The 24723-nt window shown below is 47.5% G+C and overlaps 1 protein-coding gene across 7 annotated transcripts in view; it reads right to left on the bottom strand.

Moving 5' to 3' along the window:
• The window catches only part of ACSL6 (acyl-CoA synthetase long chain family member 6), a 58044-nt gene extending 42262 nt beyond the window's left edge, over positions 1-15782 (bottom strand). The window contains exon 1 of one of the 7 annotated variants that reach the window (XM_075164543.1): positions 15527-15782. In XM_075164543.1, coding sequence (XP_075020644.1) covers positions 15527-15575 — 49 coding nt within the window. In that variant the 5' untranslated portion in view covers positions 15576-15782. Of the gene's footprint in view, positions 1-2772; positions 3067-3107; positions 3632-4040; positions 4180-15526 lie in introns of those variants that run through there. The other 6 variants (XM_075164544.1, XM_075164536.1, XM_075164546.1 and 3 more) reach the window with 6 other exon arrangements.
• Positions 15783-24723: the final 8941 nt, after the last annotated feature.

Below are 24723 nucleotides of genomic sequence, written 5' to 3'. Positions count from 1 at the left end.
ATTCACACCCTGCCCTTGGCCGCGTCCGCATGGTCGGTATGTGCGAGACCGGTCGCAGTGACACAGGGGGTTGAAGGGACACCAGAAGGCAGGAGCTGGCCCTGCCTGCTCTCCCGCTGTGTGCACACACTGCACCAGGTTTGATTTCTGCTTGCTGGTTGCACAGCAGGATAGAATCACAGAATCGTTTAGGTTGGAAAAGACCTTTAAGATCATCGAGTCCAACCGCAAACCTAGCACTGCCAAGCCCACCACTACACCATGTCCCTAAGCACCACATCTGTACGTCCTTTAAATACCTCCAGGGATGGTGACTCCACCACTTCCCCGGGCAGCCTGTTCCAGTGCTTGACAACCCTTTCGGTGAAGGAATATTTCCTAATAGCCAATTTAAACCTCCCTTGGCGCAACTCGAGGCCGATTCCTCTCGTCCTGTCACTTGGATGGGGTGACCCAAACCCACCCCACTGCTGGATGGGGCCATGGGGCTCCCTCCCACCAGCCCGTGCTCCCCTCTGCCTTATGCCCACCCTGGGGTGCGTGGCTGTTGGCTGGAGCAGGCAGCTGAGCTGGCACAAACTAACTGTCCTGCAGAAATAATGGAAAAAATGGTTCGTTTCCAACCAGATCCCCACCTGGAATGATCATATGGCATCATAAGCACTGGTGCCATGACAGAGCCAGAATGCAGGGAGGGCAGCTGGAGACCTTGGCAGCAGCACGGCTCAGGGTGGCTTCGTTTAATGCTGGAACTGCAGCGCATGGTCACAGGGACTGGTCACAGGGGCCACCCCACGCTTCGCCTGGCCGCAGCCGGTGAGAGCAGGGCAGCTCCCCGATCCACCGCACACCCACTCCCGCCCTGCCAGGAGTGGACGGCAGCCGAGCCCACGCAGGCTGCGATGCCCCACTACATCCCGGGCCACGGCTGGATGGCGTAACGAGTCCCTCCAGTGCAAGGAGCCCTCCTGCCTGCCTCCTGCCTGCCTCCTGCCCCTGGTGTCGTTCCCACTCCCACCCTGCCTTTCCCAGGCGCCAGCACAAATATTTGTGCAGCGGCCCAGGGAATGGCGCAGGGGGACAGATCCAGCTGCAAACCTTTTTGGGTTTGTTGCTGCTGTTTCTTTTGGCAGCAGTACCAGAATAAAGTGGTTTCTGAATAACACTCCAAGCATCCTGCATGGCCATTGCTTTACATTCAGGCAAGTATGGCAGCCCTGGGAATGCATCATCCAAAGTGACGCAGAAACCTAAACAAGCTTATAACAGAGGACCTTCCATAACACTTAAGAGACGACGCAATGGCATGCTCAGAGCTAGTCCTGCAGAGGACAGGAAAGAACAGGAACATTTTGTATGCCGCTTCCCAGCCATGCGTTAGCCTGCATTGTTTCACTGACAGCTCAAACGGGACTGGAACTCTTACTCGGTCAAATTTCAATTTTGTGTTGCCTTCTGTAATATCAAGAGTTATGTAGAAAGTGTTTGCAGCAGGGCTAAGTGGGCCAAACTGCAGCTGGCATTGCCTCCAGCCGGGAGGATCCTGGAAATCGGGCCCATTGCTGTCTGCAGGATGCTGCCCATGCAGTATCGCTCCGCAGATTTTCATCTGCCGCTGCAGAAGACATAGACTGAGGCTGAGACCTGCCAGCTTGTACCATATAACAGCTACGCACTGTCTTTATTATAAGGAGCAATTCTCTTTAAGCCAATATTACACCTTGAAGAGTTCCAAAACTTGCTGACCTGCCACCACGGTAAAAGCAGAGCCATATGAGCCATGAGCGGACCAAAAGGCCCTCTGCCAGTTGTGTGTCAAACGTGTGCCCATGAAGACGGCGTTATGACTGTCACGTTGGAATCTGAAACTAGAAAATGACATTGAACATGGGAGCTTAAAAAAAAAAGTAAGTCGTGTCATGATCTAACTCTAATAAATACAGTAAGCTCACTTACAATAAGCTGTCTGTAATTAGACCAGGTTAATTACCAATCAAGTGCCCAGCAAGTTGTAGTGCTTTTCTGAAGGACCCTGTCCACGCAGATGGGAAGGAGCGAGGGGACCCCAAAGGTGTAAGCACACCTGGAGAGAGCAGGGTTTTATCCAGACCCTGTGCACATATAACGTGACTGCCTGAATCGGGCCCAGGCTTTATCCCAAAACAAACTAGCACCCAAAAAAGGCTTTGAAAGTTGCTCAAGACTTATTTGGCAATCTTGGGGCAAGAAAATAAGGGTTAAGAAAGAGGCAGGTCATGTTCCAAAAGACCTGAAGGGAAGCAACTCCCTCCTCCTGCTGCAGGTCAACCGAAGGCAGCGGGACAGGCAGCGGGACAGGCAGCGGGACAGGCAGCGGGACAGGCAGCGGGACAGGCAGCGGAAGCGCGGTGCGGCAGCCTTGCCCGCCGCACAGGCCTGCCGGCTCCCGCCGTGCCCTTTGCCTGCCTGGGCCCTGCGCCAGCAGCCTACAGTCATCACCGAAACACGGTGCCCACAAACAGCCAGAGCTTCTCAAAATAGCCTCTGCATATTTTCTGTGCGCGAGAATATCACCGTGCTTTTAAAGGAACATAACTTTACATTTCTCTCTTGCACGTGAAGGCAGTAAAAACAGACTGTTCACTGCAGAAATGGTCACCACGTTAGGGACCGCTCTCACTGCACTGGAAAACAGCAAATAACCATGTTTAGTTTCTGGGGGTTTCCCAAGGAGGTCCCGCAGCTGCACCCAACCGCCTCGGCAGCTGTGCTGCGCAGCCATGCCCGACTCACCATGCTACAACCACCAGGAACAAGCGGGGACCCTCCAGGTGCCTCTCTAAAAGCATCCTCCTCACATCCCCAACCCAGCCTGTCCCCATCGTGCCAAAGGATGGGACGCACCAAGGCCGAGCACACGCTAATGCAACACGGCAAGCAAGAAACCACACTCGACGTGGTATTTCTTGCCTAGAGATAAGGTTTCCACGTTCTGTGCCTAACACCAGGGTACACCCCCACTGGTCTTCGCACCCCACACACTGGCAGGCTCTTCCCACGTGGATGGAGCACGCATGTGGTTACGTGCTTGAAGGAGGTGTTCGATTAGGAACCACGTCACACAGTACCTTTAATGCTTGTAACCTGCAACCGCTGCGCAGCTTTGGCAAAGGCACGTGTCAGTCACCAGCATTTGAAGATCCCACAGACAGCAACGTCCACCACAAAGAGCCTACACCTTGAAGTCTGAGTGGTTGAAACGTGATATACAGAAAATCTAGAAACCCACAGGGTATCAGCCACAACTAAAGGAGTTTGCCGGTCTCTGCAGAGCTCCTGCTATCCAAAACAAGCCCTGAATCCTGGGGCCAGGAGTTTGGGGGAACGAAGCCCAAACTAGCAGAGCCCTCCTGGGGCACTCCCAGAAACCAGCCTCCATCTCTGCATCCAAGTGACCTTGTCCCCAGCACAGGGCTGGGTTCAGGCAGAGCTGCCGTCACCAGTGAGCCCACAGAGGTGCCGGGGGGCCCGGAGCCCCGGGGCTGGAGCCCCGAGCTGGAAGCCGCAGCCACCGCCGTTCCTGCGGCTAGAGCTCCCCAACCCACGCGGGACCGGCTGCCTTCAGCGCTGTGATCTCCAACCACAGCCGGGCTGGAGCTTCCCCCCCGCCCCCCCCCAAATGCTGTTAGAAACATCTGAAACAACAGGAAAACTGCAAAAACCCACAAACTCTGGTGCTGGTGTTTCCTCCCCGTCCCGCCAGCCATGCCGGCGGGCTCTCCCCGCATTGCAACAGCGAGAAACGCAGCCGAGACCACCTTTTCCCGCAGCAGCAGCAGCGCCCGTGGGGTCCCTCTCTGCACAGAAGGGTCTCCCGCACCCTTTTTTTTTTTTGTTGCGGTTTTGTTTTGCTCGGCATCCAGGAGCCCAAGCACCGCAGAACCTGCGGCCGCCCGGGGCTGGGCGAAGCCCGGCGAGGTCCCGCCCGGAGCCACCCGGGCTCCTCACCGAGATTTCAAGAATAAAAATAAATAAATAAAAAAAAATAGCCGCAGACTCACCAGGTTTCCCTCCTCTCCCCCCTCGCACGCAGTCAGCTCATGGCTGGGTCTCACGCCGCCGGAGCTGGCGCTCATGTACTTGTTGAAGAACTGCTGACTCCAGGACGTCCCACCCCCTTCCCATCTGCAAACTGCTGAAAGAAGTTAAGCTTGGCTAATATCAGCTTAGGCTGTATTAGCGCAGCAGCAGCAGTGTCCCGGTGTAACCCTTGAGGCACTGGAGACTGCAGCTCCCGACGGTGGGAGCCTTATTCCAGCTTCTCACAGATGGGCAAAACTCACCCCTTCTGCTACTGAATATTGCATGAATGTGACACATCTGTTTGTCATGCTGGAAGCTTTATGGCTCCTAACAGACTCGAGGCAAGGCTTTTGGATGTAAAACTGCAAAGCCTTCCTGCAAATGCTCAGTTTAAAATGAAAGACAGCATCATTTTTTTTTTCCTTTGGGAAAAGTCATCCTAAAATGAAGTTTCTGACACTGAGAAAGTCTGCATTGCCAATCCTAGTCTGCTAAATTAGAAACTTCAGAGCTTGAGTAGAATAAATGTAAATCATCTGAATCAATAAAATAGTAAGAGAATGACTATTGCCAACATCATCCTTATATTGTTACATATATTAAAAACAAAGAAAAAAAACTGGCATTTGAGCCAAAACCAGTTTTTGTTAATTTACACTGATAATAACAAAGCAAAAACTTTGCAATTCATTTGAGGTGATAAAATTATTACTATTTAAGATTTGAGAGGTCTGGCTAAGACGTTTATCCTAACTAAAAGAACATTCCTTTCAACTGAAAGCTTCCAACTCCACACTTCTGAGCTAAGATAACCCCGGGCGTGCCACTCCTCTGGGCCCCACCAGCAGCCTCTCTCCATATTGCTATTTTATTTATTATTATTATTGTTATTATTGTTATTTACTGTTCAATTCCTTCTTAGAACTGCGGCAGTTAGCAAGGCACTCGAGGAGTCCATCCCTCCCAGGGATGGATACCTGGCTTTATTAACATTGAAATTATTGTTTTCCTCACGTCTTTCTTTTTTTCCTGAAACCGCATATAGGCTGGATCTCCACAATCTCTTGGCAGAGAAGAGGGGAGCAGAGGGGGGGATGCTGTCTGAACACTCCTGCACTATTATCATAGTTAATAAAGTTTCTGTCTGACCTGTCCTAAATTGCGGTGTTGTGTACTTGGAGTGCATAATGGAGAATTCTCAAAGAACACTTAACACTCCTGAATGAAGAGAATATTTAATGGCATTTCAGGCAAGCTTGTCAAACATCACTCCTTTGGCTCAGATGTGGGTATTCTGCTATCAGGCTTAATTCACAAATTTGCCAGGGTAGGGCAGGGAGTACTGGCCTAAATGGTCTGCAGGTGTAAATCAGCATCACAGTGCTGGCTTAATGGGACCTCAACAATATTCACCAGCTCAGATTCTTGCCTCTTTGTTCCTTATGAGTCACAGCTTGACAAAAACTTTGTATTCAGGAAAATATTTCAGGTGTGTGAGCGGCCCCCGGCTGGCTGGGCACTTGGGTGCCTGTAGCCCACGGATACAACACAGTTGTGTCTGTGATGGAGAGCTCCAGAGGGGATGTGGGAATACTGATTTTAAATAAATATTGGATTAAAAACAAGTTACTGTGCTGCATTTATTTAGAAGAGGTCTTCTTTCAAGCACTTGTTGGTAAGGGATGCTCTTGCCTACCTCTGTGGAGATGACAGTGGGTGATACATCCTCAGCATAGGTGGAAGGCTTCAGTAAAGCAAGTGTTTCAGGATTCAGACCCTTCTACCTCCCCGGTAAATACCCTGAGCAGTTATTCCCTCTCTCTTGTCTTGCTTTTGTTGCACGTACATACAGCATAAGGACTCACTTGCTAGAACAACCGTAGGAGAAACATGAGACAGAACAAAGGGAGAAAACTGGATTCAGGCTTCCTACCTTAAGGGAAGATGGACGTAAGCACACTCTAAGTAATACACAGAATAAAAGCTTCCCCAATGCCCCAGCATTTTCTGCCAGGTGATGTGCAGAGCAGAGTAATCGGGAGAGCGTTTTATGGGAAGACAACCTCCTTTTTTGGACACGCAGCTGAGGGAGAGCATGCAGTTCCCCATAAACAGGGTTTTGCTCTAAGAGCCTTTGGCGCTGGAGCCCAGAGGACAGTTCAAGTCTGCGTAAGAGCCTCCTGCAGAGGTATTAGCTGCGCTCTGCAGAACGTGAGGCTGAGGGCTGGCGGGGCTGAGCCCAGAGGTGCTGAGCACCCAGGACCCAGCCAAGGCAACAGGAGCTACAAAGCCCTTTGTGCTTCAGACCAGGACTCAAGTGACTTCTGCTTCTGTAGAAAGCTGCCCAAAACTGACCCTCACCTTAGTGTGTTAAGTAGCAGGGATGTTTATACTCTACAAGTACAAAGGAAATAAGACTTCACCTTTTGTGCTGATTACTGCTCAGTCTAAAGCCCAGTGAGATCCAACTACCAGTAAAATCAATGGAAAGACTTCAAAGGACTTTTATGGGATTTGGCTGAGACTTCACCTGTCCAGGAAAAAAAAAAAGTTATATCAGTAAATCACAGTGCTTCTGGTGCTCACAGTCAAACACAACGTGAGACTACTGTAAGAGAGAGTAACGTATTGAATTTCTCTATGCTTTTATGCTTTATCAAAATTAATGAGAAACACAGGTTAAGGTTGAATTTTAAACAGAGTGATGCTTATGTCCAGGAGGATGCAGAGCCATCAGAGCAGCTAACTGAGGCTGTACCACCAGGAAGCCACGCCGGGCTCGGGGCCGGCCCGTGAGCTCCTGGGCTTTCATCGCTCCACGGCCCTGAGTCCCACACAGCACTTCAAAATTCTGAGGATAACGCAAGAAAAACTGCTGCTTCGTCTTTCAGGACATTCCCATAACCCAGGCTTCAGTTACTGAACAGAAATCTGCATCTCTATGTTCCTTAAGGCTCATCCATGGAAAATCCTGCCGCGACTAGAAATAAAAAACAGCCACTGATTAAAATAATGACAGTCTTGTAAAAGATGGGGGAATTTTACTCCCTTGTGTTTCTTTTTAGCAGTCAATGTTTCCTTTCAGTGACTTTTGGTGACATATTATGCTTGTATTGATTATATAGTGTATATTTTTGACCATTTACAAAGAGCAGCAGGAAGGAAACATACTGCATGAATAGAGGATTAATTCAATAATTAGGAACACTCCTGTGAAGGCACCGGGCAAGTGTTTCTGCCTCCTCTCCCTCTAGCCCTCCATTTCCTTACACCACAAGGATGCCAATGGATGGCAAAGGAACAAAAACAAACCCATAATGATGATTTTATTGCTTTTGCATCTCTTCCCAGCTGTTATCCTCAAAACAGTTCACAGGCATCCAGAAGCACAGTCTCCATTTTGCAGCTGAGCGCGGCGGGTGCGGCACGCAGTGAGGTGCAGGGGCCGTATCCTGCCCTGGTCCAAGGGGCTCCCTTCCGCGTCCTGGCACGTCAACGGGGCTGGCACCCATCAGCCCAGGACCGCAACCACAGCCCACACCCAGCTCCAGTACCCCTGGCAGCGAGGGCCTGGCGCTGCGCCGGAAAATGAGGGAAGAGGAGGGATTCGCATCATCTCACGGAAGGTTTTTGAGAAATCTGTGGTTGGGCGGTGATTTGAGGTGTCCTTAAATATTCAAAGTTAAATACTTCACTGAAGCTTTCTTTTCTTCTGACAGTAATAACAAGTGGTTACATTGTTGGAATGTTTTTAAAGGCTTGGTTTGCGTTTCAGGATCTTTGCTGTTGCTTTAGGGTTTTTTTGGATTTTGTTAACTTCAGCAGCAATTAGGTTATTTGTTTTTTTGTTTCTGGTCAGTTCTGCTTCCTGAGCAGCACACCCTGCCGCACGCTGTACGTTTCTGTGCCTGGCACTACTGTAACTTGCTTTTGCTCTCCTATTTTCGCAGATATTTTCAAGCCCTCATGAAGGCATTTTGGTCCATGCGAAATTTTACAAACTCTCCCCAAGTCTGTCTACGGCTGCACACAGGCGAATTGTCAGTTCAGAGGTGTATGGCACCTTTCCGCTGCCTCCTTGCTGTCAGGCTTTTCGCCATCTCCAGCCCCCTTCCCTGCTGCAAAAGCAGCCTTTGAGTCCCCCTTTCTGGATATTTTAAGACGCGTCTCTCTGAGACACTGGAGCAAGGTTTCAAAGAGTTAAGGTGGGGGGAGGCCCTCAGACAGCCCATTCTTCAGTCTCAGTGACTCAGAGCTTTTGCCTTTTCAAATGTATTTCACCAAATGAAGTGAATAGAGGATATGCAAATGCCTTTCGCGAAAGGAAACACAGCCCTGAATTGTTGTTGGCAGGTCAGAGCATCACACCACCCTCGGCAGCCTCTCAGCTGCGGGATTTGCCTGGCCGGGGAGAGGCGGCTGCGCTCGGCCGGCACAAAAAACCCCTTTTCAGGCAAAATAAACCCCGGGCTCGGGTATTCCGAGGGGGTAGAGGGAGATTGCTCCCCCGGCCTCCCCAAAACCCGGGCTGGTTCGTAGCAGAGGCTTCGCGCTCCCTGCGGCAGCACGCGTGGGGTCTGCCGGGGAGACCCACGGCAAACGCGGCACTGTGGGCATCCGTCTCTTCTCCAAGGTCCAAGGGACATCAGGGCGCTGGTACGACCCGGGTAACCTTGCGCCAGCGGGCTGCTCACAAGCTGCTCTCAGCTGGGGTGCTCGAAGGAGTTATTTGAACATTTTGCGGAAGAAAAAATAATTCTGAAGTAGGTCATCTGGAGTTATGGAGAATGGTTCTACCTAAAACTGAACTATATTGGAGATATGAAGTAAAATACATTTAACATTTCAAGAGGGATTCTAATATATTTGTCTTTTTTCTCCACCATTTGAAAGAATCTTCAGACAGGCTCTAAATAATGTTCTTTCCACTGTTTATACCTAAATACCGGTCTCTGCAGGAAAGACATTTAAATCCACATCATTCACATCTTTTGCAATTTCAGTGCAAGTTTGGCTTAGATCACTTCCAATTCATTTAAATCAACAACAGAATGATTTACTTTCTTTCTAGATACTTTTTCAAAGCAAAAAAAAAAAGTCAAATTAAATCAGCTTAGCAATTTCAATGCTGGTTCCTGCGCTGACCAGCTCATACTCAGCCTTGGAGAAAAAAAAAAAGGAATCCCACTTCAGCAAACACCTCGGTGGCTTTCCCGCCGGCTGCGGCTCTCAGCCGGTGCCATCTAGCAGCGACTGGGACACCCCGGCGATCCCAGCAATGTCCATATTGCTCATTGAGCTGATTTGGGGGATTCGGTAGCCCTGAGAAAGGAGCTGCTTGTTGCTCTGGAGGTGGAGGGGAGCGTGGCTCTGACCCTCGCCATGCAGAGACACTTGCACATCATTCCCCGAGGAGGCTGTTCCTGAGCCTTCATCCCTCCCCAGGCACCATCACCAGCCCGCGCGGTCAGCGCAGCCCGGGGGCTGCTCTAGCTTTGTGCACGGGGGCCACTCAGCCTCAATTTCTTGATGGCTGGTGGGAGAAGGAAAGGTCATTTTAGTCCCTTTTCTTCTCGGCCATGGACAAACGCGGTGGCTTGGCTTGCCTGGCCCCCGGGAAGGGAAGGCTGCGCAGCGTTCCACCCAACGACAGGTCGCCTGGCAGCCCGCAGGGAGCCGTGGTGCCCTCTGCCCCCAGCCATGCTCTGCCTGTGGTCTCCGCAGCAGAACCCCAGCCTTTCCAAAGGCTGGCTGCCAGGCTGAGGAGGGGACCCGGCCCCGGGAGCAGGCAGGACAGGGACAGAGAGCTGCCGTGTGGGCAACGGTTTCAGAGAGGAGGCTGGGCTGTGGGTCGGGAAGGAAACACTGGGGGAAAACAAATGGCTTGGGTGAGACATCACGCTGGCATCCCAACAAGCAGGATCTAGATTAGTCATAAGCAAATCTGAGCTGAAACTTGGAAGATTTTGGAGAAAAAGTTTCCAGAACAACTTTCCAAAATGAAAGTATGTTCACAGCAGGGAGGGTCACGCATCTGCTGAAGGGCCAGCCGAGGTGGCACCCCACCCCAGGTCCCTGCCCTCTCAGCACCTGCACTTCTGGACCTGAAGATGCAACTCAGAAATGAAGGTTTGCAGTGACTGCGATCAGGCTGATAGCCTTGCAGGCGACCATCCTTCATCTGCAGTCAAAGCACAACCCCACGTGTCCAGCTGGAGCATCCAGGTGTCTGTTCCCAGGCATGGGACTCGTGCTCCCCTCCTTCCTACCATCACCAAAACCCTCAGCATCAAGAATGGTGAAGGCTGTCTTGGAATTTGGCCACTAGAAGATGGCCTTATACACCCTCTGCCTTATAACCACCTCCGCCCTCGGCAACAGCGGATAAAAGACTCTTCTCTGGAGTTGTTATTTTTCTGAATCACCCGGCATCTGACCGCTCGTGCGGCATTCCCGTCGGACAGGAATCGCTGCTCCCTGTGCCAAGTGACACGGTTGACCTCAGCGAGCAAAGCCATGTAACAAAACCCAGGTATCTCTGGAGGCCGTTGGCCTCACTGAAGCCAACCCATCTGACACTGATTTTGCAGCATTATTTTGTAGTAATGAAGTGGAAACTGTTCACTGTAGCTTACATGTGGTGTTTCTGAGATTGTATCTACACCACAGCAGCCACATCGTTGAGCAAATGGAAATGTGAGCTGCAGTCTTGCAACACCATAGCACACAGGTCTAAATTTAAAGACTTTTCCTCCCTTAATTGGGGGTTTCCTAATGAGATGGTGATTTCCACTGAATGATAGTTTTTTTTTTTGACAAGTGACACTTTCTTCCTGTGGCACAAAAGAAAATTACTTGGACAAAGTGGTTGGATTTATCTTCTTTCCACATTTTTGAGAGTGGTATACCACACAGCACGGAAGACGGAAAAGCATCTTGTGCAACTAACAGGGGAGCTTCTGGGACAGCAAGTGCGATTCTTGGGTTTTGTGGGAGAATCACTTGCCAAAACCTGCCATGAACTCAGCCCACACCGAGCAGGGGCTGCATTTTTACCCACACTTCTCCAAAGCATCTGCTACACGTTGTACCTACATCACTGCTTGTAAAAGCCCAAGCAGCGAGCAAAGAGTGGGCGAAGCATGGCTGCAGCAGGGAGCGTGGGGACCAGCTCCAGGGCTGGCCCGGGGGCTGAACTACCCCTGCGGCTTTGGAACTCTTCCTGGCTAAAAATCCCCACTCATCTCAGTGTCTTATTCTTTCTCATCACCAGCCACCAAGTTTTCCATAGCGCAATCTCCAGTAGAATGGTAAAATATTTATAATTTTATCTATATACGGAGCATAAGGAAGAAGCAGAATCAGGCAAAGCCTCCGGCCCCTTCCCTCCCGCGGCCTCGCCTGCCTCCCCACCGGCCGCAGGTCACCTTGAAGGCTCCGTGACAATGTTTACATGGAAGGAGGATTTGACACAGTAAATGAGTTGTCATCAATAAGCGCTGATAGCACACTATGGCAATCAATCCGAGCCCAGCAAAACGTTTACTCATATCACGCTGTACGGTATCAATGCTAAGTTCCTCGGAGTCGCCGAAAAAGGATTTGCAAAGACTCTGAATCAGCACGTCTGGGAAGAAAAGCCCCTGGAGAGCCAGGCATGGCTCACAGCAAACTACAGGAAAGCGCAGAAAGGAGCGTGAGGGCTCCCACGGGGGTTTCATGGATTTTACAGATATATTTTGAGCATATTTATCCATCTTTTAAAGCCACGTGCTCTCTGGTACACCTTACTCCACTGCGTTTGACTGGTTTCCAGGGTAAGAGGGTATCTGGGATCACGAGCTCTGTAAGCCCGCCTGTTCAGAGGGAGAGGAGGAGAGAGGCTGAAGCAGTTTGGACACCAGTACCTTCTCCAGAGGGGACAAGGCCGGAGAGCTGCAGGAAGGGAGCACTGCGGGTGGCCCTCCTCGGAGCTGCCCCTGCTCCTGGCACCCGCAGCCCTGCGGGGACAGCAGCGGGGACAGATGGGACCCCGGTGCCAAGGATCTGCAGGGCTTTGGCTTCGCACGGTAGCACAAGAGCCATAAATAGCAGTGATGGAAGAAACTCATTACTTGTATTGATCCATCACCAAAGAACACATGCAGAGCACTTAAAAATAAAAAATTGTATTAATAGATGTTCTTCTTTCCTGTTCATTTCTGCTCAGAAAGAGAGTGATTAAGTCAATCATTTTGGTTGGGTCTGTATGCAGAAATAATCCAGCAAAGCTAAGAAAAAAGCCACAGGAAAAGAGCTGCCCTGGATACCTGTGCATCTATCAAGAGGCAAATGCCTGTGTCTCGTTACCTACCATCGCTTCTTCAGTCTCACCCAGACTTTCCTCTAGTTAGCTACAGGTTATTCAGGTGCTGGTTGCAACTCTGCAGTGATAAAGAAGGAAGATGCTGTTATTTCTCTCAAAGAGCTCTCAGAAATGTAATAACAAGGAAAGGTTTAAACCCTGTGGTGCTCTGCAGCGTTTGGTGACGTCAGAACAATGGCAATTATACTCTTACTGATGTAATGTTGTATTTCTTTGTTCCTGGCTTGCTCCCAAGTCAGCTTTCCTATTTCTGTGGGTATTTGGTTAATTCAGTTTACCATCTGTCTTCAAAGCTTTTCTCCTCTTTTCATTACTTGAATATATTTGTAATATCCATAGTAGCGTGGAGACAAGAATCAAATAAATGTCTAGGTTAGTCGAGAGCAGCAGAGAAAAATTGCTGTGTGCTGTCTTTCCCTGCAAGCAAGCAGAGAAATCCAAATACATTTACTCTTTCCTTTGATGGTATCTAGCAACTGTTCAAATGGAGCAGTAATAGAGGGATGGAGAATAAAAGCAACTAAATATACCTCATCAAATAACACAGGCTTTGCCTCTTGTGCAGCAGCCAGCACTCCATGGGCTGGGCTGAGCAGCCTTGGGCATCTGCTCCGCTTCATACACAAAGCACAGCGGGAAATATTTCTTATCCAGGGACCTGAATTTCAGGGCATCAGCAAAGACTCCGGTGTCACAGTGCAAGAGCCGGGTTCAGAAGTGGGACTGTAGCAGTCTGTCGCAACACCAGATGAACCTCCTGCTTCCTTTGCGAACACGCACTGAGAAATATTCGGAGACGCGCTTGTGCTGGTGGGGAGAAGGGACACTGTGATGGCGGAATTCCCTTCTTGTGCCTCCACACATGGGCGCAGGTGCCCACCGGGGCCTCCAGCAACTGCCAGGAGAGCAAAACCCTCCTCTTCCTCGCTGTAAGACAGGATGACAGGGCGGGCGAGCGGCTCAGGGTTGCAGTCACATGAAATGAGGGGGGAAGAGAAGTCTCTGGGATTTCCTACTTTTACTCAAGGGGAGAAGAGCAAGGGGTGAACTGTAACTGCTTCAACCAAGCCAGCCCAATGTGCAAATCCCTGGGGGAATTTGTTGTTAGGTTTGTTTGTTTTATTTTACTACACCACTCTGTGCATCCATCAGATTGTCCAAGTCTGCACATTAGGAAATAATTAGCTTTGTCTTTCTCTGACTTCTACCATTATTCCATCGAGATGAGCATTGCAGATCTGTTCTCAACTAGTCAAAACCCTTGTAATGATGCCAGAAATTCATTTAAAATAAATGAGAGTGCTGCACTGGGTTGTAATGGCCAAGGATCCCCTTGTTCAGTAAATCAGCACGGCCACTCTGACTCCTTTGCAGCATGGAGCAGTGTCTAACGGGATGGAGCCACCAGAAAACCGAGACCATGCGTGAGAGCAGCAACCGCAGGCACACGGCTGAGCAAGTGCCGCGCTGGCAGGTCGGGCAGGGCCCTCGCCTCTCCAGCGGGATCCATCTCCCATAGATGACCTGTGTTGATGTACATCTCGGCTGCTGCTGCGAGTGCCGCTGCAAATGGCAATAACAGCACATCTGTCTTCCAAGGGCACCTATTCTGTAGGTCGAAACATTAGGCTAAAGTCATGTCCACACTATAATAAAATGAGACGGCATTAAGGGAGGCCTCGAGTCAGAGCCAAACCTGAACGGACACACACTTTGGGGTAGCTGGACATGCAGAAGAGATGCATTTGGATGCAGCAGAGAAAACACCGAAATGGGAGGCACAGGGATCAATACCACAGGGTGAGCGTGGAGGCCTGAGAGCAGGAGCTCGCACAGGAGACCCGTTCCCAGCGGGCCCAGTTCTCCTCCTGTTGTCATAAACAAGCCTGTAGTTATCCAGTAACGTAGCTCAGAGGAGTCCCTGGGGCCTCGGGGCCCAAAATACTGTAACAAACACTTGCCTGCAGCCTCTGAGCCAAGTCCTGCTTTCTGATTCACCCATGTAATTCCCTCTGGGCCATATTTGCACGGCATGAGTTTTGCTATAGTTCAAAAGCAGCTGATCCAAGCTGCTGATATAAGCAGCTGTAAGCCCACTGACTTTAATGGGAGCCACCAGCATATTTTCAGAGACAAAATTCAGGCCAGTGATACTAGGTTCCCCTTTTTTTCAGGGTGAAACATCCCTTTTCATAATCAAAAATAGCAAGTAGATACAAACGTAAATAGTTATGATGTTTTCCATTCTTGGCACTCCCTCACAGAATATTTACCTAATGATAAATCATTTTCCCCTTTGTACTTCTTCCCCTTGCAAGTCTGCTTGCCTACAGGAAAGCTGTTTGATAGATAAAGGGGGAAACAGCACAGACATTGAACGTTACCTTTCCTTAGAAAAGATATTTCACATGGATTCAAAGGAGTCGTTTTTGAATTAGTGCAGCAGATCATTTAAAGCTGAACCTTTAAATACCTTACAGAGAACCTCCTATTTCAGACTTGCAATAATTTTTACTCCAAACACACTTTGAATCGTTACCGCCTGCCCACAAAACAATGGGATTCACGGTCACCCCCTGCCCGATAGCTATAACACACAAGCACACACACATCCAAGTACACTGCCCCATTTCGCATATCCACTACAAATAAAGCACCCTTAGAAATTTGTCAAAGATGGACCAGCTGAATAAACCGGTGAGATGATTTGGGAGAAATTATGTAACGCATTCAGCTGAGCTTGCTGTATCGCGCTGCAATAACATCTCATTGTGCCGGCTTTCGAGTCGCACGCAGGCAGCAGCATATCACATTTCCATCTTTGCTATGAAGTGCGCGCTCCCGCCTGCCTTTTCCTTCCAAAGCGCTTGAAATACCCTTTACTCCGGAGCAGGGGAGGTGAGGGGGGAGCCGGATAGCGGGCCCAGAGCGGAGGGCAGCGCTCAGAGGTCGTTTCAGAGGGGTCCGGGCCGGCATTTCCCTGCCGCCGGTGGGGAGCGAGTCCCCCGCACGCTGCGGGGAAAGGAGCCGGGAAACACCGAGCGGAGCGGGGTGGGGGGCAAATCCCAAACGCGGAGGCGGTTTTGGGGGACCACTCACCCAGCAGCAGCCAGCCGGAGCCCGCGGAGCCCAGGAGCGGGGCGAGCATCCCTGCGGCGCGGCCCGCTCCCCGCAGCCGCGCTCACTGCGCACCGAGGCGGCCCGGCCCCGCCGGGCACCGCACGCTCCCCGGCGCTCCCCCAGCATAGGGCGGCATTTTTAGCAACCCTCCTCCTCCTCTCCCCATCCTGCCGAACCCTCCAGCTCCGTCTTAAAAGGGGCGATGCTGCTGGCTGGCGTGCGAGAGCATCCCTCCCCCCTCGGAACGGCCAAGAGCATCAGCGGCAGGGGAGAGCAGGGGGAGGAGGGAGAGGAAGGGGAGAAACTTTACTCCGTCATAGCTGTTATTTTCGCCTTTGGCCGATGAAATTGCCACTGGATGGTGACCCGCACAGGAAGGGTCCTAAAAGCCCTGACCATCAGAGATGCTGAAACACCTACAGCTTCATCGCAGTGCCTGCGAGACAGATCGGCATTGCCTCTAGACATTTTAACACCTTAGAATACAGTTAATGGCTACTTTAAAAAAAGGAGACAAACTGCATGTGTGATACTAAATACGTGGGGGGAAATAGCGGATTTGTGTTCTTAGCGATTCCATCTTCTCCTGAACAAGCTGGTTGTAGAGAAATTAATCTCCAAGCTTCATGGTACAAAAGGGCTTTGCAGACAATGCTTTAAAAGGGCTCACACCAGTGGCGAGTCCACATCTTGCATCCCTCTGGCAATCACAGCGCCAGTGGGGTAAACAGGACAGGAATGGCAAGAGGTAGAATACACAGTGTCTTTTTTTCCCCAGCCTTCTGAGTGACTAACATGGCAGATCTGTAAAGCAGGCAGAACTGCTTGCTCAAGCTGTGATATGCAGTTGTTTAACTCTTCGTGAGCATGGATGAAGATACACCAAAAAAATTCCCTGCCTGTACCAGGAATTAGCACTAGTTCAGGTATGATTACAGCTGTCCAGGGCACACATTTCCATTGAAGATGAAGGGTTTTGGTTTTCTTAAAGGTGAGAATGAAGTTGATATAAATGAATAATTTCCATTTAATGGCAAACATTTTTCACAATGTGGTTTCCTTCTGATTCACTATGAAAGGGACTTTAAAAAATTTCCTGTATACAGAGGGCCAGCAGCTGACTAAAACTGATGTCACTTGTGCTAGTGTCACCACTGCCCACTCCTGAAAGCTGTTAGAAAATTGCCACATCCATTTTACTCAAGGGCTATTGGGCTTCCAAGATCCACAGTCTCAAAGCAGAAAACCATCCTCAAGTGTGTAACAAGTGAGCTGGGAACCAAAGACAGCTGTATCTGGTTCCTCAGACTACAGTTCTCACAGTAAATACCTCTACAGCAATTCTGACTTTAGCTACACCTGGTGTCATAAAATCAAATAAAATGGCTATAAAATAGGACTTGGCAAAATCATAGCTACTGCAATCTATTTTACTTAAGAGTAAAAAAGGTTATACATTAAATACTGCACAATCTATTTTACTTAAGAGCTTTGTCTAGCCTATTCCTACAACCTTCTCTTTCTTGATAAGGAAGGTAAAAAGTTTCTACCCCACTTTGTACCTTCCCCCCTGCAGCAAATTTTGTGTTGGAAGGCTGGTAGCATGTCTTTTTTTCTGCAGGCTATCCAGATCCCACAGTCCCTGTGTCTAAGCAAGTCCAGACTTCTCCCTGAACCACCAGTGTCATTTGCTGAGCCCTGCTTCTGGGTTCCTGAAAACCTCTGTTAGCTGGAAATGACAATACTGAAGCTCACTGATAGGACAAATTAAGTTGTCCTAGTGATATGGGATCTCTTGGTCTTTCAGGAGATGGACCTTTTTAAATAATACTTCCTTAGGGAAGCTGAGGGAGCAGTAGAAACTGGTAGAAGTGTACCAGCTCCCAGAACTCCACTAAATAGGTTTATAGCGAACAGATGTGCACATACAGTTGCACAATGAGTCCTGAAAACACCTTTCCTCCATCTAACATAGGAGGAGTGAAGATCATTGACACAACAAATACCACCTGGACCTCCATGCCCTTGCTTTTGGGAGCTGCAAGTGTCTGCCTATGCTTTGCAAAGAAGAGCTCATCATCTCCTGCAGCAGCAGCTCCTCCAATCTCTATGCAGATTAAAAAAAGACAAGTGACTTCCTGTGTTTACCACAAACTTCCTGCCTCTCTGCGAAGTTCTCATGAACCTTTTTCTAATTCTTGACTTTAAAACATTTGATAGCTTTCTGCTTCTCTGTACACTAGGGCAACTGGGCAACTTGGCCAAATTGGTTATCAAAAGGCCCAGCTACTGCATTTTCTGAAGTTGTTCACACCACAACAGCAGCCAGTTTAAGTGCTCTCACTGAATTAAGTGCTCTCACTTAGTGTCTGTCATCTGGGATGATAGTAATGGAGATTTTGTCTTCGGAGGTGTCATGGTGACAGACACTGTCACGATGATGCCAAAATTTTTCACAGTAAGAAATGACCCAGAATCTTATGAGTCACAAAAGTGCCCCAAATTGGTACTACACCACAGAGCTGTCTCTTCTGCAGAGGACGTACCTTCAGTTATCAAGAAATTTAAGCCACAACCACAGGCCAACAGCAATCTTCCTAATAATCAGAGCAGAGGACAACATCAGAAAAGACTGGCCAAGGAATCTGAGCTCAAACTATGTTAAGTTTTCCAATTCACCCTAAAACCTCTTATTGCCAGAAGAACCTTCTACTCCGTGTTCTTTCACAGCCTGGACTGGGTTATAGAGAATATGTGCTATGTACATCCCTGTAAATAAACAAGCCCAAAGTGGCTCCTACTTGTTCTCACAATTAGTCTAGTGGAGAATGAATATCAGTTTCTTATTTCTTGCTTGAATATTTTTATGTGTCTATTCAATAGTCCAATGTAATCTGTTTGCCCCAATTAACACTAATATAAAAAAAATTTAGAAAGTGGTCCATCCTGTTACATCTTTTAAAAAGATATGTAATATATTTCAAGCTGCAACTTGTCTGATTTTTATTTCAGGTTTTTCAGTCTCTCCTCATTCCCAACCAGCTGGTAAATAGTTACTATGGCAGCACTTAATGCAGAGTGACTCAGCACTCCCCCACATTTCAGTAACATCTCTGTCTGCCCTTCTAGTTTCTTATGATGATAACCTTGCCCCCTCCATCATTTCTCTGCAGAATTATGATTTTTAAAAGATCATTATTCCTTTGTATAATTCAGCATTTATTGAGGGAATCAGTGCAAGAATCTGCTAAGTAAAGATCATACCTATTACTCAGGATGCTATTTCAGCTTTCCTTTTGTGTTGATCACAAGGATGTTTAAACTGTTTCCATCATCTCCCAGTGTCTCTTTGGAGCTTTATATTACCCATTACCACATAAGCTAGCCTAATATCAAACCACAACAGGCCTAGCTCCAAAATGTCCCAGTCTGGTTGATCAAGAGCAGAAGTCCCCCTTCTCTTCGTTATTGTTCAAAGCTCCTTGTTTTCTGGTCCTGGGCAGGGACTCTTTTACTCTTGGGTTTGTTTTTTTTTTTAATTTATCTTGCTTTGAAGGTTGTATTTACACCTTGAGTTTTCTCCTTGATCCTTTCTTTGGTTTTTAGAGGTGAACTGGTCAACCAGCTCTCATTATTACTAGCAGCACTGCTGTTTGGGTGCAGAGAGAAACCTCATACCTTTTTATCTGTACCTTAAAGCAAATTGCTGAGAACAGGAATCCACCAGTCATCCAATTTGCTATGTCTAAAAGCATGAGAAGGTTCATTAGTCATCAATTTAGAAATAATTAATTTTGATAACAGTGAAATCTGCAAAGCCTGTGGCTTTCCATCTCATGGTTGGATTGCCCCAGGGCTAGAAGGGTATGAACACTCTTATCATAGCTTTTTCTGCAGCTGAGGTATTCGTTTTACCTTCTTCTGGTGTGTGATAATACAGGTGAGTCTAAATTGGCTGGCTGGGGATCTCATCTGAGTTCATTTCTTAACTTTCACTTTCTAAAATTGTAGCTGACATGCTTACAAGAAACAATATGTCAAATACCTGTGGAAAGGGTTGAGGTACTTTTCCAGTACACCTGATGAAACTTAAGATAGTTTTTTTTAGACCTGCAATGCAAAAATGCCCCCGAGGAAGAATAATTTATTTTTCTGTAAAGCTTCTCAGGTGCCTTCCACTTTTCTCTTAACTAGTCCTGAGCACTCACAACCCTGATGTCACACAGGACGCGCGGAGCCCTCTCCACCGTGTTAGCACCTTCTCCCAGAGGGTTTCAAGGACGAGACGATCGCGGCCGGAGCCAGGACCCAACCGACCCCCACGGGCGCCTCCAGCACCACGGACAGCGGCGGCCCCGGCCGGCTGTTGTTAGTCTTAATTAACGAACCCATTTTTTGCCCCATTAAATCACTGACGTTTGTGATAGGCTCCCTACTGTGTTCCTCATTACTTGCCAATATTAGAGGTAGCAACATTGATTAACATATTACCCCAGAAGTTGCGTTTGTTCCTTCCCCATCTTCCGCTTCTGCGCCAGCCTCTTCTTTAGCCGCTTTTTTTTTTTGTACTACCTATAGAAGAGAAGATAATTAGATCCATGCTGTACTTCCCAATGGTCATCTCACACAGATGAATGTGGGCTTCTGACTGAGGGCAGCATGTGTGTTCAGGATGAGCAGAGGACGTATTTGCCGGAGGGACAGCACACAGATCAGTGCTATTTGGCAGCCCCAATCAGGATGAAGTGATAGGGCTGACATTACAATAAATCTGTTTTGCATCTCATAGCCAAGAGAACAGTACAAATTGCTGCTGAAAGTTATACAAACATGCTGTATGGTGCCACCTCTCCCTGCCTCACCTTAAAGATCTAGAGAAAGATATTTTGGTTAAATGAAGGGACAAGGTCAACCCTTTGAAGTCAAAGGTAAATCTTCCCTCAAGTCAATAGAAACAGTTACTCCCTCTGACCACTGCATAGGTGCCTAAACCGTTCTCAACTTTTGTATTATTCATATTAGCTTGCAGAGCATTTTTTATTTGCTAGCAGCTCTCATCTAAACTATGTTTCTGTCAGTGTGTATCTTACCTTACTGGCAAGTGTACAGTTGCAGTCAGGGTGCAGTGAGGGCTGACTGCTCCCTAAGATATAGGGAGCTAGGAGCCAAACACAATAACACATCTGGCCTCACCAGCCATGGTGCAGTCCCGTGGTATCCAAGCACAGCAAGTAGGACAGGCCTCAGGGTGGCAACTGGGGCTCAGCCAAGAGCCCAGACCATCAGGTGACTGTGTGGTGATGAGGTAGGTCCAAGATCAGGAAGTCAATTCACAGGTTGGGGTCCAAATCAACAGGTCCCATAGTCAAGCACAGGCATGGCTGCCACCAAGCTAGAGACCAGCATTCCTGCAATACAGGGCAGGAGTAAAGGCCCCTAGGACTGAGCTTAAATGGGTTCTTGGGCCCATGGGAAGGGTGTGGGCAGGAGCCCAGGTGAGGCTGGTCAGGACCGTCAAAGCCTGTTAATGCCCTTAGGACTCCGACAGTTAAAAACTTTCTGCAGTAAGAGCTGTGTCTTAAAGTTTGACTCTAGGTACTTGGCATAACGAGGGCCCCACATGATACTGTAATAGCACTAATTAACTGTCTTTTATCTGTTAAACTTTCACAGTAAAGAAATCTCATTTGGTAAATGCATATATATATACACACACACACAAAAATTATAATTCTCGGACTCTGAAGCAATTTACTAAGTGTAAATTTTTAATATGTCTCATTAATTTCATCAAATTTAACCTGTGCATGACTGTTAGCTGAGATGAATGACCTTAGTGCCAAAAATCTTCCTGGCTATAAGGAAAAGGCTGGAGACAAAGCCTCTACTTAACCCTTCACAGGAAAAATCAGTTGTTTGCCTATGCAAACTAGGAAAAATATAATATTTCATTTTGAGGATACAAAAATACCAGCAAGCATTAGATGAGAAATGGTATAATGCCCTACTTTATTCATTTGGTTTCTGTTACCATCTATTCATCATCATGAACTCTCTGAACTACTTCTGGCGAGCGCGGGTGCCACTGCTGCTCTGCTGCTGCCCCAGTCACAGGCTCCAGCTGCAAAAACAAAGCAAAAACTTACAAGAGCTTTTTGAGAAAAAACAAATCCCAGTCCTGCTCTTCATACATTACAGTAAGAAATGAGAAAACAAGTAGTACTATTATGGTTGTTATGGAACAAATTAAGATATCTGAGTTGGACAGAACTCATTTAATCTCGTAACTCTTCCTGCCAGCTATGCTGAAATCACATAAGGCAAACAAGAGACATTCAGCTTAACCTCTTCTGGCTTAGAGGACATACTTACAGCTGGAATCCAAAAGGATTCTGTCAACAAACAGGAGCAAGCTCTGGTCACACTTCTGCTGTGGTCAGTAAGGATTAATTCTGTTGAAGGAAATTATGTTACACCATCATCAGACTGGGAGTAAAGCATCAACCCCTTGATATAAATACAAATATACATTGTAATGACCTTTGTGCTTTCACTACACAAACGCTCTTCTCTTTGGATTTGGATAAAGGAGAAATATAGATATTGTGATTTGGCTTGTGGTTAATGAGCCACACTCTAAAGTGAATAAATGACAAAGCCAATATGTTAGCACATATGAAAGTGCCATCTTTTCACAGTATTTTGATGAGAATTCCTCAACTTTAAGTGGTGTTTTAAAAGATAACTTACATCTATTAAATAATTTTGACACTGATTTGGGGTGGAGGATTCACTGGAGCATAATGGTTCTATACTAACTACCTGTGTTTCACTTTCCCTTCTTCCCCAGCCCATGGATGAATGCTAGGAGGAGGGTGAATGGGAAGCTGATTAACTGTTAACAGCAGTATTGCAGGTTGTGCAGGCGGTGAGGTTGTGCAGTGACTGTAAACAGACCATTCACACCGGTGATTCAGCGAAGTGTTGATCATATTTTTAAAAAAGCAACCAGACTCCTTTCGAGTTGTAAATGCTGCACAGAGAAATAAAGTATTCTGCTTCCCCAGCCTAGACGAGGAGAGAGATGATCAATTTTCCTTTGATCAACGATGTGACCTTGTCAACAGCAGCAGACTGGCAGAGCAGGGCAATGAGCTTTCTGCTTTGTTTTCTCCTGTAGCAATCCCTTTTGCCCCTCTGGTTTTGAGGAAGATGCCATCTGCTGTCAGAAGCTCATGCAGACAGACACACAGCACTGGGGACGGAGCCAACGCCAGTAAAAGCAACAGAAGTCAAAGAGCTGCAGAAATAGCCCGTTGAGGGTGCAGGCTGAAATGCCTTTTATATGACTTCTTATTACTATCTATCTCACACATTTATTTATGATTTTATATACTTAGCTTGTACTGAAATGGAGCATCTTTTAAACAAGCTTTTGCGTTGCAGACTGAGCTATTTAAGACAGTCTACGAGAGCTTTTGGTGTCATTTGCCTTCTTGCCATGATCAACTGCCAGCTGCCTATTTGTGTTGGTTTAATTAAAAGATAGAATGGCTAGGTCATGTAATTTTTATAAGAGCAAAGTTAAGAATTTAGAAAACTGTTCAAAACGAAAGATAAAAGAGGTATGAATATCAGAGCTGACCCTGAAAGTGGCAGGCACTTCAGAAGTCCTGTAGGAGCATCAGCGCAGAGCCCATTTGTGCCACATGGAAAGAATAGATCACTGTTTACCAAGGTGACAGCAAAAGTTGCTGTGAAATAGTAAATCTTTCATTAATATTTTGAATCAAAGGATATATCTCACAAGGGAGTAAAATACACTGTATGGTCTAATAAAATGGATGTAATAGAATTGAATCCTAGTCTGAATGTATGGATGCAGAACTCAATGTGCAAAAAGGGGACATAAATAAAACCAAAGCGCTAAGGGGGTTGGATCACTTCAGTCAAAGGCAAAATGCCATCGCATGAAACAATTAATTTAGAGGAATTACTCACAAGAGCATGTGTCATCAGCAGGGTTTAAAGCCAGAATTAACAGGACAAAAGACCTGCATTGCTTAATGTCCTCTGGAAAAGGAGGTGGCTGTAACATGAGAAAGCGTGGAGTGATGCCAAGTACTCTCTGAAGCTGCGTGTGAGATGTCCCAGTAGGATCTCGCAATGATAAGTGACTGGGCAAGAAAACAGCACAGAAATTTCAGTGTTGGTAAGCAGAGACATGCACATAAACATAACATCACTAAAAATAGCAATGAGTCTTACTCAGCCCAGAATCACTGTGGACCGTCCTCAACAGTTTGAAAAAATGGCTGTGGGACCAAAAGGAGGAAGTTGGTTAGTGAAATGAAAAATGGATAAAATTAGCAGGAAAAACCATGAATTATTTTTGTATACTTTCTATGAGAGAAAACCAGAAACGCAAACAGGTAAATTCTGGCTTTAGGTCTTTCCCCTGTGTGGTACTGAGAGTTTCAGGCAGTATTTCTGTTTTCATGTGCCTATACGAATACATGTCAATATTGCGATGTAGCTTTTGACACAGATTTTTCAGACATTCCCAGTCAAGAAGCAGAAACACGCCTCAGCTGAGCAGCTGGTTTGATGGTTGAGCACAAGTGAAATGTTGCAGTGCTGAGGATGGATGACACAGGTGTAAAAATCAGAAGGTCTAAGAAATCCATAAAAGGCTTTGACTTTCCATTTACATCGTATTTTGAAAACACCTCTTGAATGCTAAAGCAGTTGCCTTTAAGCACACAAGAGACCTCAAGATCTTCTCCTAAGCCAGGACAAGCCGTTCCCTGCAGAGCAATGTTTCCCTCCCTCTTACGGAGGAGGAGAGCGGGAGCAGCTGGAGCTGCCAGCCAGCGGCACTGAAGCAAAAAGGATGTTGCGCTGCCTGTGACACTTCTGGCTAACGGTGATAAAGGCACTGTCTGCTGGTTGCTTTAAAATAACACGCTTACCCCCAGAACCTACATCTCTTTTCCCAAGGGTGAGAAGTATTGAAATGCAGTGGTTTATTAGACGACCAAATGAGATCTAGAAACCTATTTCTCAGCTGGGGAAAACCAGACTGAAATCCTCACAGCAGCGTGACATCTCCCCCCTTTTTTTCCTCTGCTGAAAAACCTGGCTGTGATAATATATTTGATTTCTCAGCCCTGTGC

Source organism: Calonectris borealis, chromosome 15, assembly GCF_964195595.1.
Source record: "Calonectris borealis chromosome 15, bCalBor7.hap1.2, whole genome shotgun sequence".
NCBI lineage: Eukaryota > Metazoa > Chordata > Aves > Procellariiformes > Procellariidae > Calonectris > Calonectris borealis.
The sequence above is the reverse complement of the archived record's forward strand: the minus strand, read 5'-3'. Positions and strand labels throughout refer to the sequence as shown.